The sequence below is a fragment of the Petromyzon marinus genome, chromosome 10 (genome assembly GCF_048934315.1).
Source record: "Petromyzon marinus isolate PM22_M1 ecotype Great Lakes invasive population chromosome 10, UKy_Petmar_22M1.pri1.0, whole genome shotgun sequence".
NCBI classification, from domain to species: Eukaryota; Metazoa; Chordata; class Hyperoartia; order Petromyzontiformes; family Petromyzontidae; genus Petromyzon; species Petromyzon marinus.
This window is the reverse complement of record NC_133676.1, coordinates 7,544,871-7,559,390: the sequence shown is the minus strand read 5'-3', so window position 1 is coordinate 7,559,390 and position 14,520 is coordinate 7,544,871. Positions and strand designations below refer to the sequence as shown.

The window sequence follows — 14,520 nt, the reverse complement described above, 5'->3', positions numbered from 1 at the left end:
ATTTTAAATTGTAACAATGCAAGTCTGGCTTTTACATGTGTTAGATTGACAAATATATTTTCTCTCTCCATTTATTTGCATTTTAAAACGGGTGTAGAGTGGTGACTGGACAGCTGTAAGATAACAACACGTGTTGTTACATCCCTGATGCTCGTGGTAATGTCATTTCATTGTCCAGGTATGCCTCTCTGTGTCACACGGTCCTGCTGCACTGGCGATGTTGTGCCATTCTCTTTTTAACGGATATTTGTATGCAGCAAGAAATATAATTACACAAAGAAATGAGGATAACACACAAAAGGTCCACGCAGATGGGTTCACAAATCCACTTGTGGTATATTGCCATCACGTTACATTTCTAGTGCATGCAGAGGCTAATATGGCAGGTATTTGGATTATCATTGCATTCTCATTGGAAGTGTACGATTGTGTTTCTCGCGCTTGTGAGACTGGTGTGTTTGTAATTTTATTTATTTATTGTGTGGAGAAACAGATGTATGAAGGAGACGTATTATCATCTTATATATTGTGTATGCATAAACAATTGACGTGACATTTCCAAAAGCTGAAACCAGCAGACAGACTACTCAAGCTGGGTTTTAATGACTGTACTGTATTGCCAAAGCAGTTGCCAGAGACAAAACATTATGTAATAGCGCCCTCTGTTGAGCTAACATTCGTTTCAAACGACACAATCCAAAGTGTGTGCACTATGTAACACATTCTCCTGCGGAGGGAGCTGGTAGGAACGTCGGGTTGCTCGGTCAATGGCCAGGGTCAACAACGGCGGCACTACCACGTGGTGTATTCCGCAAATATGCCCGACTGTGAGGGCGGGCACAAGCCGGCGTGAGTAGGTTAAACGTTGAGTTCTATAAGGGCACCACGGGGTGACCAGCCACTCCCCACCCAGCCCCACCCCTCCCACCCCCCACCCAGCCCCTCCCCACCCAGCCCCACCCCTCCCACCCCCCACCCAGCCCCTCCCCACCCTCCCCTCCTCACCCAGCCCCACCCCTCCCATTTTTGGATGCACGACGGACGGACAGACACAATAATCCCCTGTGGGCTGGTGGTGTAACCAGGAGGTTCCTACCAGTAAAAAGTATTCAATATTCTTGAAGACGTGTATTGTGGTGCTTTTGCCTTAGGTCACAATGAAATGCATTTGAGCAAACTGACAGATAGTGATTCAAAAATGGACAACAGTACTGTAGATCGGTTTCGTTTTTATTAAGACTTATCAGTGCAGTAAAATCATCGTGAGTGTAGTATAGTTTGATACTAATTAGATGTTTAACAATTCAATCCTTTCACTATTAATTGATTTCCACGATTCTCTTTTGTAAATCATGATTAAATTCACAAATATATTGCTACTGCTGTAAACGTATCATCGATAGTGGCTGCAAGGGTTTCACGAACCGATGAAAAATTAATGAAATTCAAATCTCAAAGCAGTTTGAGCGAAACGTCTTCATATGTTGGTGTTAAATTCAGTGATAGTTTTTTTTATAAAGGCCGCTTGTGTTGTGGCCGAAACGTCGTGATTTTTGTTGTTTTATTGTTTACCTACGTGACTTTACCGAATAGAACCAAAGAGTATAGTTTTTTTTTTTGGTAAAGCCACTGGTGAACTTTATGGGTCCATCAATGAACTCCTCCGGCAGGCCACCGCATGTCCAAGCAGCTTCTGTTTGACCGGAGAGGGGGTGCTTAACGGGCACGACACGGGCTGAAGAAGACATGGAGCTGATGCGGTACGGGAGGATGTGGAACTGAGTGGCCTTGCTGATGACCGATAACAGCGGTGTCAAAATCGACCTCTGCCGAGGAAATTCGTGAAGGACGCTGCTGGGCAGCTGGAGGCAGTCGCCCTCCAACAACAACGGAGGAGCGACGCTCACAACAACGAGCGGAGCGCCGGGCGGGAGCACTGGCGGCGCATTTACCAGTAATTTCAGTAAGTCTGTACCCGTGTTTTCCTGCCAGCGAGCCTTCGACACTTCACGTAACCTCAAAGTGCACATAGCCTGGCACAAGCGCCACCTAGTGGCGAATGGCGGCGGCTGTTGTTGGGGGGTGGGGTGGGTCTACGCGAGAGTGGGCGGGGCCCTACGCGTTAGTGGGCGGAGGCCTACGCGAGAGTGGGCGGAGCCCTACACGAGAGCGGGCGGAGTCCTACGCGGGAGTGAGCCGGGGGCCGATGCGAGAGTTGACGGGGTCTGTGCAGGGATGGGCGGGGCGTGTTTGAGAGTGGGCGTGGGGGGGGCGTGTTTGAGAGTGGGCGGGGGGGGGCGTGTTTGAGAGTGGGCGTGGTCGCCGGGCTGGTGGGCGCGGCTTAGTTATTGGCGCGGTGGTAAACGAGGGCCACGTGTTCGCTTCGCCGGGCGCGGCAAAGTCTCAAGCGCATGGAATGTAGCACACGGCGGAGCTTCCGCGTTCGCAAATCAACGCCCCACGCCACCTCCTCCTGGCGTCACCCACGCCCGGCTGTCGCAACAGTCGCTTTACATGCCACCACCTCCATCATCATCATCAGCCGCGGCCACGTTGACAGCGGCGGGAAGCGGCGAGGGCAGGCCATGGCAGCCACCTGGGCAGCCGGTGCCCTGTTGGGTATGGACCCAGCGAAGAAGGCAGCCGCCCTAGTCGTGGTGCTGCTGGTGTGCCTGCACGGGGCTCGGCGCGTGTCTCGCGGAGGTGGGTGAGCGAGAACCCTGTCTCCCGGGCGCACGGTGACTGAAGTTGTCATCCTGGGGTCGATAGACTTCAGCCCATCCCGCAAAAGCAAGACGTCTTGCAGCTCTGGCTTAGTTGTGAGCTCTCATCTATTGCCTTCATTTCTGCATATTTATTCAAATTTGGAATTCACAGTTCGTAACTTGCACGTTTGTATGAACACAAATATCGCGTGCTCATTTATTCCAGGTGTCCTCTTGTTAGAGATTTGTCTTAAGTGGGCTGTCATTAGTTTGTACAAATTCAGTTCTGTTCACGTATACTGTACCCTAACACTTCGATCCAGTAACCACACACAGTGGCATGTAAGCACACGTGAAGTATGGTTAAGGAACTTCCCTGGATCAAGGGAGAGCCCTTCACCCAGTAGTAGATCGATCAAGTTTCGTAAAAATTTATAACATTTAATATTAACATTAATTTGAGGTACACGTTCGAGACGGTCCCACCTAGTGCACATGCCGACATTGCTCCAAAATAATCTGACATGCAGATTATAAAATAATCTGACATGCAGATTATTTTCTGTTTCCCAAGGACAATGTATTAATTCGTGAGTACGGTACTGTAATAAAACATAAATATTCCGAGCGTCTCTCACCTTTGCTGCCTTTGTAGGCACAAAGCCGTATTGACGCAAATACTAAATCACAGGTTAACATTTGACCAAAAAAACCCCATGTCAGCGTCTATTCATCATACCTGTAATACCTGTTCCCTTCCTGGTCGAGTCCTCTGGCATGCTGCTTTGTTCTCTTCCACTCCAGGGCATGCAGGGGGAGAAGGCGGTAAAGTCACTCCGAGTCGTGGCAAGCTTTCTACGCACGGGCATTTTACAGGAGAAATTCCCCTCTTGTCTGCGGGTGTTGTGCTGAGCGAATTTCGCCGATCCCATTATCCGCAAAACCATTCCACGTATCCGCTGGTAAAACAAAACAAACAAAAAAGTTTGCGGATAATAGGAAGGAACAGGAGTTTTGATGATGGGCGTTTGCTGCGGGACCATACAGCATCCACGGATAATAAAGTCGCGGGGGAAATAGGGTCGCGGATAAAGAGATGCTCCGGTGTGTTTGCCGAATTAATTTCTCAACTTTTCTTCTTGCTGCTGCTGCTGCTTTACAAATGCCCAGGGAGCAGCAGCTGTGAGAGTCTGTTCAGCAGCGGGCGTCACCTGAGCAACGGGATGTGGCAACCCGAGGGGTGCATGGTGCATCACTACACGCAGAGGTACACGGAGCAGCGTGTCACGTCGAGAAGCTGAGCCCAGGCGGATCTACGTCAGTGTCAGTTCGGTGCCATTTCCAAAAGTGTTTTGTGCATTTCGTAAATAACTGCAACGTACGGTCCCTTTGTCGATGCACGGCTGGAAGAAGGCATTCCCACTTCATGTCGGTCATAGCGGGTTGTCTGACCGTACTTCACCATGCTGGTCAGTTGGTGGTGTCAGCCATAGCCAGGGATCAAACTCGGGTCTCCACCTTCGTAGCGCAACGCACTCAGCATTTGTCTTCTGATGTAATCAGTCGGCACACTAAATGGGTGTATTTGCAAAAAAAAATGCTAGGCTGCATAAACAAAAACAAATTCCCAAAATTTGGCTGAAACGTTCACTGTTTAAATCCCTGAGACCGATAGATGTGTGTATGTATGCATGCCTGTGTCCACATTTGTGGGGAGCGGTAGTGAAGAAGTTAGCGCACTTCGCTGTGAAACCGGTGACCCTAATTATATACCTGCTCATGGCCAACACCAGTGACGATTATATGAACCGGTAATAGGCCTCCCCTGTGCTGACTTTGCTTCATACGAGTACCTGGTGTGTCGAAGGCGACTTGAGCGTGGTGCTGGCCACCCACCTGCTCGTGTGCCTCCCCGCTGTTTGTGTGTGCTCGCTGACGGCGCTTGCTGATCCGTCTTTGTTTTGCACACATCTGTACGTATGTGGCAGGGAGGTCAAGGAGTGTCTCGAGGAGAAGTATGTCGTTTTTATGGGCGACTCGCGAATCCGCATGCTGTATCAAAGCTACCTCCAATTCCTGACGCCCACACCTCCAAACGGGGCCAAGGTACAGAGATAACTTGTGACCTTGACGCCACCCACTTGGCTTCCCGTACTGTTTAACGGTTTTATTATTTTAGTTTGTATATGATTCACAGACTGCCGTTGTCAATGGCTATACGTATATATATTTTTTTATAGTTCAGTGATCAATATAATGATTGTCATCTGTAAGCTATCTGCAGTGATACGTTTGTATGATGTGCATGAAATAAAACATGGAGTTGAATGAATCACCGGTATGGTCATAAATATCTCGGGAAATTTACAGTAGTTCTTACGTTGGTTTAAGCAACTTTTTGTGAAAATGTTTGTTGTATTCCTGTTTTTTCGAAATTAGTACAGTGCGTAAACAATATGAATATATAGCATGGTAATCGATTGTAAGTTGAAATTAATGTTTAGTTTAGTTCTAAAAAAATGCTTTTTTTGTTTATTGCAGTGGCAAGATATTCAATACCGTGAAAGTAACCCATTTATTAAAGTGGTGAGTTGAAAATTGTTCTATGTAAGCCTTTTCCTTGCAGTACAATGGTTTTTACGCATTTTTGAAGAATGTTATGTACACGTGTTAATTTTTACATGTTCACACACTGTGTGTAAAATATGACTTTGGTTTTCCGGAATATTTTTTTCTGACTCCTCCAGGATTTTTTTTGGGCTCCAGATGTCGGTGAATCCATGACAAAGCACTTTGGTTCTTGGAAGATGGCAAGTGGCACTTAACAACACATAACAACATCTTGTGAAAAAAATCATTTACTCCAGCTATTAATGAATGGGGAGCACTTGTAGCTAAGATCCCTGTGCCAACATAAACCATCGTGTTTGTAGCGCTGCTGCAGAAACACACTTACTATAATTTCAAACGTATTGGTTTGTAATAAATTAAATCATATTAATTTTACAGACCTTTGTCAATCCACTGATGGAAGGCCTCTACATCTCCTTTTTGGCCACGAGGGTTGTTTGACCTACTTGAACACGCTGGTTAATGCAGTCGGTGAAACAGGTGGGTGGTGGGGGAGCATCTCCCAACATCAGTTCATATATCACTTGCCACTCATCCTCAATCTACTGCTTAGTGAAGTACTCCCCATGCCATGGCAATAGTTGGGGGCATACTTAACTATGCATGTCAGTTCAGGTTGTCGGGTGCCAAGGGTCTATTTAGATACCACTAATGTTTGCCGTGGCCAGGAATCGGACTCAGGTCACCGGCTTCAAAACACGGTGGACTAACCACTGCCCCACCTCTGATTAGCACTATTCACTACGTACAGTGCGAAATAAGTTCATCATGCAGCATCATAGTTTGACTTTTTTTTCCACCTTAGCAAAATTACGTAGCTAACATTAACAGTGGCAGACAACAGTTTATTTGACAGCAACAGGTTGGGATTGCTTTTCAGATAAGAGTAACTGCTTTAGGGGATGAATAATTCACGGCTGCCAATTCGTACTAACGTCACCATTATAACCTGAAAATATAGCATAATGGATAAATAAATTACATTTCGGCAGAGACTGCATGGACGGAAATAATGTTTGTAAGCTGCGTTGTTAATTTTGAGTTTGTGTTTCGGTTTCAAGGGTTGGGCGTTTTAAACGTGGTTTTTTCCGTGTCGAGAAACCGTTGTGCTAATCAAACACTGGGATTTCTGCTCCGTTTACTCTGCAACTGAAGTCTTGCTCTTGTGAAGTTCATCTTGCTCGTCCTTGTGGCCTGATTTTTTTAGCTTCATCGCTGTAAGGGAGTAACGATGCATCAGTTGATCGATTAAAATAAACTTTTTAGTGTGCGAGATGTGCAGCGATTGACGTGTGTGAGAAGCAATATTTTTAGATTTGTGTGTTATTTTTGGAAAATTTTAAATCTCGGGAGGAAATGATAAACATTATGGTTGGAACAATGAGGCAGAGGGTGAGCGCCCTGCTCAACACTGAGCTGCTAGGCTCTATTTCATGGGCATCTTGTGATGGTGGTTTATGAACCCAGAGGCTTACGTTTGAATCCAGGTTATGGCTAACATCAGTGGCGAGTCATATCTGGACCTGGGTACCCCCGTCACCAACTCACACTGACCAGAACTTCGACTAAAACATCCGGCGTGACCGAGAGGCGAGGAGAGACCTTCATCCAGCAGTGGATTGATAAATGGCTTTATACTATATTGCATTCTTGGCATTTAATACGTTTCCGTGATCCTCTCAAACAACTATAGGCTGATACACTTACCACGAGTGTAAATGTAATATTCATACTTCGCACAAGAAGGGCTCACAGGTGACGTCTTCACAACTATCCCTCTATTTAAGGACCGAAACAGGAGGATTTCTCCACAAATCTGGCCGTTGCCTGATGAAGCTAGATGTAATTACTGGGCAAACGTTGTACTCAGATTGTAAATGTTGTGGATTTGCTCTTCAACACACCAGTGTGCTGTACTAGTAACGAATTGGAATTTTCTGTTTGTGACAAATCTTACTAATTGGCTGTGTCGGGTGGTGGCGGGTTTAACGACACATTCATATTTACGCGATCTAACCCAAATAACCTATATTATGGATGATATTGGTCGTGAATGCCTACGTGTTAAACTGATCAAATCCCGACTGTCGATTGGATCACAAGTGGCGGTGGTGAATCGTGACGCCCCTGGTCACCATGAGAAACGATGAGACATATTCAACGTTACAAATAGTGCATGACGGTCAGTGCAGCCGATATGAACACAGACCCACCCATTGTGCCTAAATTAGACCAGAAACGATTGCAAATATGATCCTCTTACAGTTACATGGCTGTTGCAGCATGACGTAGTTTCGTGGCCTACCAGACAAATGATGTACGGATAAGCATGCAGTACAAACAGTAACAACATGTCTGGGTGTGTGCCGTATTAAAAATAAAAAATTACACGCTCTTTAGCGAATAAAATTGTAACATGTTCGTTCATCAATGACACTGCTCTAAATCTAAAAAAATATATAATAGGCAACGCTTCAGGCAATGATCTTGCTTCATAGTAGAATGCGATTGCAAATGTCACCTATTATGGGTTTTTTTTGCTCGAGCATTGTTATTGCCGAATGTGAATTTTTGTTATTCGTGTTTATGGACTTAAAAGTCATTGGAGTGTGTAAAAAAAAGTTGTATTTTTCATTAATACTTGGCGTACTAGCATTGCAGCTTCCATGCGAAATGATCTGCACAAAACATTCTGGTATTTCAGGTTCAGCTTAGCCCTTACGTGGATGACTTAAATACATAAACGTTGTTTAAGTACCTTAGGGGCATTGGCTTTTTTAACTCTAACCATATGTGGGATGGTTGTGGTGAACCTAGAAAAATAATCTCATTCTGCTGGTCGTATTAATCTTCGTACTCAGAAATGTTCTGTCCACTGTCTACCTGGTTCCGTGTGGTTGTTATCTCTCACCTGTACACGAGCTGACTACATTGCTCCATCTGCGGTTTCCTCCTTTGGCTGCCGCTCGGTTTCATTATTTATAGCCATGTGCAGTGGTTACTCCCTGGAATGTAATTTATTATGATGCATTTTCGGAAGGGTATAATAGTGAGTGTTGTACTTTCACTGCTAGGATGTGCCATGCTTATGAAGACAGTTATGAACAATAAACTACAGTTTGTAATTTTATTTTTCTCGCAAATTATCTACGTTTTCCTACCCCTTTTTGTGCTCACAGCCGAATGAGATTACGCCCGATGTCATCGTTATGGGTGCTGCCACGGTAAGCGTTAATATCTTCCACGAATTTAAATGTGTGATGTACTGGAAAAAAGTCTTGGATCTAAATAGACACAGGGGATTTAACATTGCAGCATATATAAGGGTTAATTGCAAGATTTTTTTGGTACCAAAATTGTCTGGGCATTGCATTGGATGAAACTAAACCATTTTTAACCCAGAAGTCATGTAGTTATCAAGCGTGCAGGCGGTGAGACTGCAACAGATCCACAGGCCAAGAGAGTTCCCAGGTGCCACACTAGGAAATGGGTTGGGGGAGACATTGGCCAAGGGCGGTGGCCCCATTTGATTCCTTGCACCAGAGCCCATACCAACTACGCTCGGCCACTGCAAGCCGTCCAATTGATAACTGAATTTTGAGCATCGCTGAGTTACATTGTATGGAGCACCGCAATGAAGTCAAACTGTGGATACACAAGATGGATCTTCAAAACAAGTGTTGTATTTTCACTTGTGTTTTTTTTGTGCCTCCGCAACAGTGGGCCATTAAGCTGACGGGGGATAAGGAGGAGGGCTTGGTGCTGTATCAACGGGAGCTGAGGCAGCTGAAATCGCACATGATCAACGTCACCCGAGTGTCACACAAGCACAGGGATGTCATCTGGGTCCTGCAGGGTTGGTACAGACTGGGTTTTATGGGTGTGTGTGCTTTCTGAGTTATTTTATCATAAAGGAATGCATTCAACAAGGTACACCATAGGATTTTGTTTGACTATAGTTCACCGCACTGGTAAGGGCATGCGGTTTCTTGAAGGCAGAGAGGCCCAGGACCAGTTCTGATAACACTCACCACGCATGACACTTTATGGGCAACCCTTTGTTCACCAGTGGATTCACAATGGGCTGTAAGGTAGGTCGTAAATCCAGGACACCACAGAGGTTCCTAGAGGCCCAGAGCTGGAGGCCTGGGGCAAAATTCCACATGGGGTCCCGTTTTTCATGTGCGACAAAAGATAGGCGTGACATGGGGCCCTTGTGTGTGAGGCCTGGGGAAAATTGGCCAATTTACTCCCCCCCCACCTCTGCGCATCCCGAGATTAACCTTAAGTGTGATACAAACAATTGGGTCAGAGGAGAGGATAAACATTAAATTTTGATTTAAAGCTTTCGTCACTGCAGTAATTCATATTCTTAGCTCTTTCGGTAAAGTCACGTTGAAGGGAAACAATAAAATAATAAAATATATATAAAACAATAAAAATTATCACGACGTTTCGACCATAACACAAACGGTCATCACGTTGAAGGGAAACAATAAAATAACAATAAAATAATAAAACGTGATAATTTTTATTGTTTTATATATTTTATTATTTTATTGTTTCCCTTCAACGTGACTTTACCGAAAGATCTAAGAATAGGATAAACATTGTTATTTGTGGAATTTTTTTCTTTATTTCACTCTTTGACATCTACTTTGCAGCAGATGGTGCATTTTGGTAATTAGACACAATTTCGGGGCAGCGTTCAGAATAAAATAGCTGACTCAGGGAAACGCCAGTCAAGGGTCTAACTCGGGTGGGCAAATTTTTTGACTCGCGGGCCACAATGGGTTCTAAAATTTGACAGAGGGGCCGGGCCAGGAACAGATGTATGGAGCGTTTGTGTGAACTAATATAAATGACATGTAAAAATCATTACATGAAAGGATTTGGCCTTTAACAGGTAGCAAAGCATTTATTTGCAAGGCAATTTAACAAATTGCACGAACATGAACAATACAAAAACATGTCCTAACTCCCGGTCAAAGTGCGCCATCTAATGGGGAAATGGGGGCATTACAGGAGAAAGGTAAAAATGTATTTAATAATAATAATAATTGGACAAGTTCAGCGGGCCGAATTAAAAAGCCCAATGGGCCGTCTACGGCCCGGGGGCTGTACTTTGCCCATGTCTGGTCTAACTGCTGCTCCCTCTGTCCTGCTTTTCTTGTCTGCAAAGACCCGGTCGATGAGGCCAAGCTGCACTCGAGTAGGAAGCTCATCACCAATCGTGCCGTGGATAAATACAACGATGTGACCATGAGTGTGCTTGAGGGCAGCCCCGTGCGGATCATGAAGGCCTCCAGGCAGGTGGCGCAGCACTACTTGCACCTCTCGGAAGATGGGCTGCACGTTCCTGACGCTGCACGCGGCATCGTGAGTAACCACCCTTCGATGCGTCATTGTCATATTAAGTGTATTATCATTATTATAATGCATATTTGGCCTACTCTTCCATCTTGGAAAAGGTGGAAGTACCGAAACTTTACCCTATCACACATGACATGCAACAGACAATATCTTTCTTTTCAAAGTTAGTAAAATTCAGTAAAATTGCATAGGATGAGTGATCTGAAAGCCTTGCTAGGCTTTGCCCCTCCACCACTCGATCAATTTTAGTTCAGGTGTAGTACGCCACTGTGTCAGCCAGGCAGCACTACTGCTCATTGCGATTCATCATCATCGTCAGCCATGATCATAGTACTGCTGGATGAAGGCCTTCTCAAACCATCGCCATCCCTTACAATCCTGCAATGTAACAATCCACCAGGCACCTGCTTACGAGCTCATTTCACCGCTCTGTCCCTCCAGTGCACGTCATCCCAGTTGTATTCCCTCCTTTGGCTGCTACTCTATTTTTCGTCTTCACTACCAGCCGTCATCTTTTCTAGTGTGCATGCCCCTTCCAAGCACACTTACACTTATTGCTGTTATTGTGAAAATCAATGGTCAGGGTTTTTTTTTTTAATATTTATATACCTAGGCCAGTGTCCATAGGTTGTAGACAGCTCGTCATTCATAGCAAATCACAACCTTGGTTCCTTCTGGTCAAAACGAGCCTTTGACTCTGTAAAAAAAAACAAAAAGGACTCGCACGGGCCAACCTTGCTGCCGTTGTTGACCGCCGAAAGGTGTCGTCGCTCATCCTCAACTCGCACTGCAACCGCGACGTGCGCCCGCTCGACGGCTCGTGCTGCTCCGTTCCGCGCGACCCCACGCTGATCCAGGCCATCACTGCCCTCTGCTTCCTGGGCTTCGCGGTCGCCTGGGCGGCCACGTGCGTGCGCCGAGCCTCTACGCCTCCACCGCCTCCACCGCCTCCGCAGGAAGATGTGGAGACTGCTTTGGTCGCCGATACTCCGCCCGTCATAGAGAAGGTACCCGGCCCTGGACGCGTTTGTTTGATGGATGTGTTTCGGTGATGCTAATGTGGGTCACGTGAAAGATTTCAAAGTGGGTTCCCACCTTTGGGGCCACATGCGGTAGGACGGCCAGTGTAGTAATGCTGAAAAAAAAAAAACTTTTTGACGCTCACCTCTAAAGTTACCAAATGTTCTCATTTGGGCGGGATAGTCTTGGTTTCAAGAAGATTTCACCTGTGTACCGAAACATTTGCGACAATCTGACAGTTTTGTTTACGATTAAACTTTGTTTGGCATATTGCCCAGCTCGTGATATAAGCAAAGGGCAGAACTGCTTGAGAAGTCGGCAAGGTTGACGGGAGGAGTAGGTGGGGTCTCACAGCAGGAGGCAGGGTAAATGTCAGGAAAAGAATAGCTGTTTACTGTGTGGGTGGGCGTGAGTGGGGCTGGTCGAACGAGGGGCCGCCATCTCATTGTGAATCTTGAGGCTCCCATTATAAACTTTTGCTACAGACAGTATCTTTTTCTAAATCTCCAACAGCTTATGACACATAAAGGTCATTCTTAATTTTATGAATTAGTTAGCTGTGCATGGTTTATGCATGCCGGCAATCCAGCGCTTTTGAGGCAAGGGTTAGTTGATCATGCAGATTTATACAACTCCCAAACCTGCTGGGTTTCGAGATCGTCAGGAGAGGGCAGTTAAACGAATGAATTTGAACTCTTTTTTTGCAAACTCTAGCTTCCTCACACATGTAAGTGTCCTTTCAATGGAATTGGATAAAAATGTTAATAGAGAAATAGAGCCTTGAAACTCGGTAAAGATTTATCGCATTAAATATATTGTGAGCTGTAATTACATCATGGCAGTTGATTTGGATGTATTTAGTCAAGACATATATCTTTGCCATTATAACTGCTTTGGTACACACATCTCTAATTGTAAAATTTATTTGTCCCCCACCTCAATGTCATCTTGCTGTCACAGCTGGAAGCCAGCCATACTGTTACAAGAGGGACGGCCGAGGAAGTACTGGCCTCACTCACTAAGCTGGGCTTCATCATGGCCTACTTCTACCTGTGTGACCGCGCAAACTGGTTCTACAAAGAGCACAAGGACTACCATCACTCGCTCTTCTTTGTGCCGCTTGCTGTGATCCTGGTCCTTGGCTGGTACTTCAGCAAGGAAACTAAAGATGTAAATAACGTCCTTCTTGCAATGCAATATCATATACTTACAATGCAATATGGAATTACTTAGCTTGTCAATGCAACTGCATCAAAATCATTGGGCGAATTTATTTCATATAGCGGGACAGGCATTCATAGGCAGTGGAAAAAGGGGGGAAGATCTTTATCCTGGACTTAAACAGGGGAAGAGAGTTCAAGACAATGGGAGCAGCAGCAGATAATGAGAGACCTCTACTGGGCCTTGTTTGCTGGACTGGAGTGTGCGTGGAGGGCAGTAAGAGTGGAATGACAGGGGAGAGATAGGTATAGGTGAGTCCATGGGAGATCGTGAAGACGGTGAGTATGACCTTGAAATTGATCTGAGATTGGATTGCGGAGCCAGCAGAGTGATTGGAGGACTGGGGTGTGATGTCTTGTTATTGACGTACATACTTGTTTTCAATTCGACGCTTATTGCGTAATGCCGTGTGCCCTTGCTTTGCTTGCACCCTGCAGACAGTGATGTTAAACCGCGACCAGACAGAGGAGTGGAAGGGCTGGATGCAGCTCATCATCCTCATTTACCACTTTTCGGGCGCCAGCTCGGTGAGAGGGCTGAGCCACGCTGACGCGCTGGGTGAAGGGCAGCGTACACTACAGCTCAATGCCGCTCGCCACCGCCGACTTATTGCGGTCGAATGTGTAGACAAAACAGACATTTTAATCTGTGAGAATAGTAAAACAGCTAATTGTGGGAAAAGCCCGACATTTAAACAGTGAATCGCGCGTAATAATGTTTGTAATGTTTCACATAGAAAACATTAATATAACAGACACTAGATGCAACTGATGTGTCTTTGCGTTTGTATGCTTATGTGTTTGTTGTGGAAAACATTTGAAGATCATCGAGGAACGTCTAACTTAAGAGAGTAAAGGAAATCTGCTAACGTAACTTAAGACTGCATTGCTCTATAAAACGGACTCGTACTGCTGTGAAGGGGTCATGCTGTATGGCTCTCAGATGTGTTCTTGGGTCCTCCTGCCTGTTGTTGAGCACGGTGTCCGACGTTTCCCCTCCACGTGCTGGGTGCCTGAACAATTCGCTTCCTCAACTGGAGTCATGTTTTCTGGACATTTTAATGAACAAAGTTTGTCGCGACTGCGTGGTTCAATGAGCACCCTATGTCGCTCTAGTTCCTGCCAGTATACCTGCACGTGCGGCTTCTCGTCGCTGCCTACCTCTTCCAGACGGGCTACGGACACTTCTCTTTCTTTTGGACCAAGGGAGACTTTGGCCTCTTCCGCGTCTGTCAGGTATGGTTTCAGGCCTCAAGCCACAATGCCTTCACTCGTCATTAGAGAGCCCAGCACAATGTTGCATATCCAGCGGTCACATGTCGGCCCAAACCAAATGACCCACCCCACAGCCAGTGCAATATTTGTGCTTGGTGTAACTTTCATTGTCCATATATATTGGCAAATTTGACCATTGCATATACAATAACATGTTCTGAATATCGCGTGCATTGGCTCACCTCTAAAGCACAGTAAAGTATTTGCTCACGTTCAAAGCAGCATCCGCTTTATCTTTGTCGATAATCTGTGATGCCATCCTTCCAAAAGTCGCTCCTTAGCATGTGGTGATGCAC

At 45.6% G+C, this 14,520-nt stretch overlaps 1 protein-coding gene across 3 annotated transcripts in view; it reads left to right on the top strand.

The window, feature by feature from the left end:
- Positions 1-2,341: 2,341 nt before the first annotated feature.
- LOC116941006 (N-acetylneuraminate (7)9-O-acetyltransferase-like) overlaps positions 2,342-14,520 on the top strand; it is a 23,118-nt gene continuing 10,939 nt past the window's right edge. Inside the window, exons 1-11 of one of the 3 annotated variants that reach the window (XM_076066099.1) lie at positions 2,342-2,703; positions 3,876-3,972; positions 4,694-4,811; positions 5,247-5,291; positions 8,516-8,560; positions 9,057-9,192; positions 10,519-10,715; positions 11,471-11,716; positions 12,690-12,899; positions 13,388-13,477; positions 14,066-14,185. In XM_076066099.1, coding sequence (XP_075922214.1) covers positions 2,412-2,703; positions 3,876-3,972; positions 4,694-4,811; positions 5,247-5,291; positions 8,516-8,560; positions 9,057-9,192; positions 10,519-10,715; positions 11,471-11,716; positions 12,690-12,899; positions 13,388-13,477; positions 14,066-14,185 — 1,596 coding nt within the window. In that variant the 5' untranslated portion in view covers positions 2,342-2,411. The other 2 variants (XM_076066100.1, XM_076066101.1) reach the window with 2 other exon arrangements.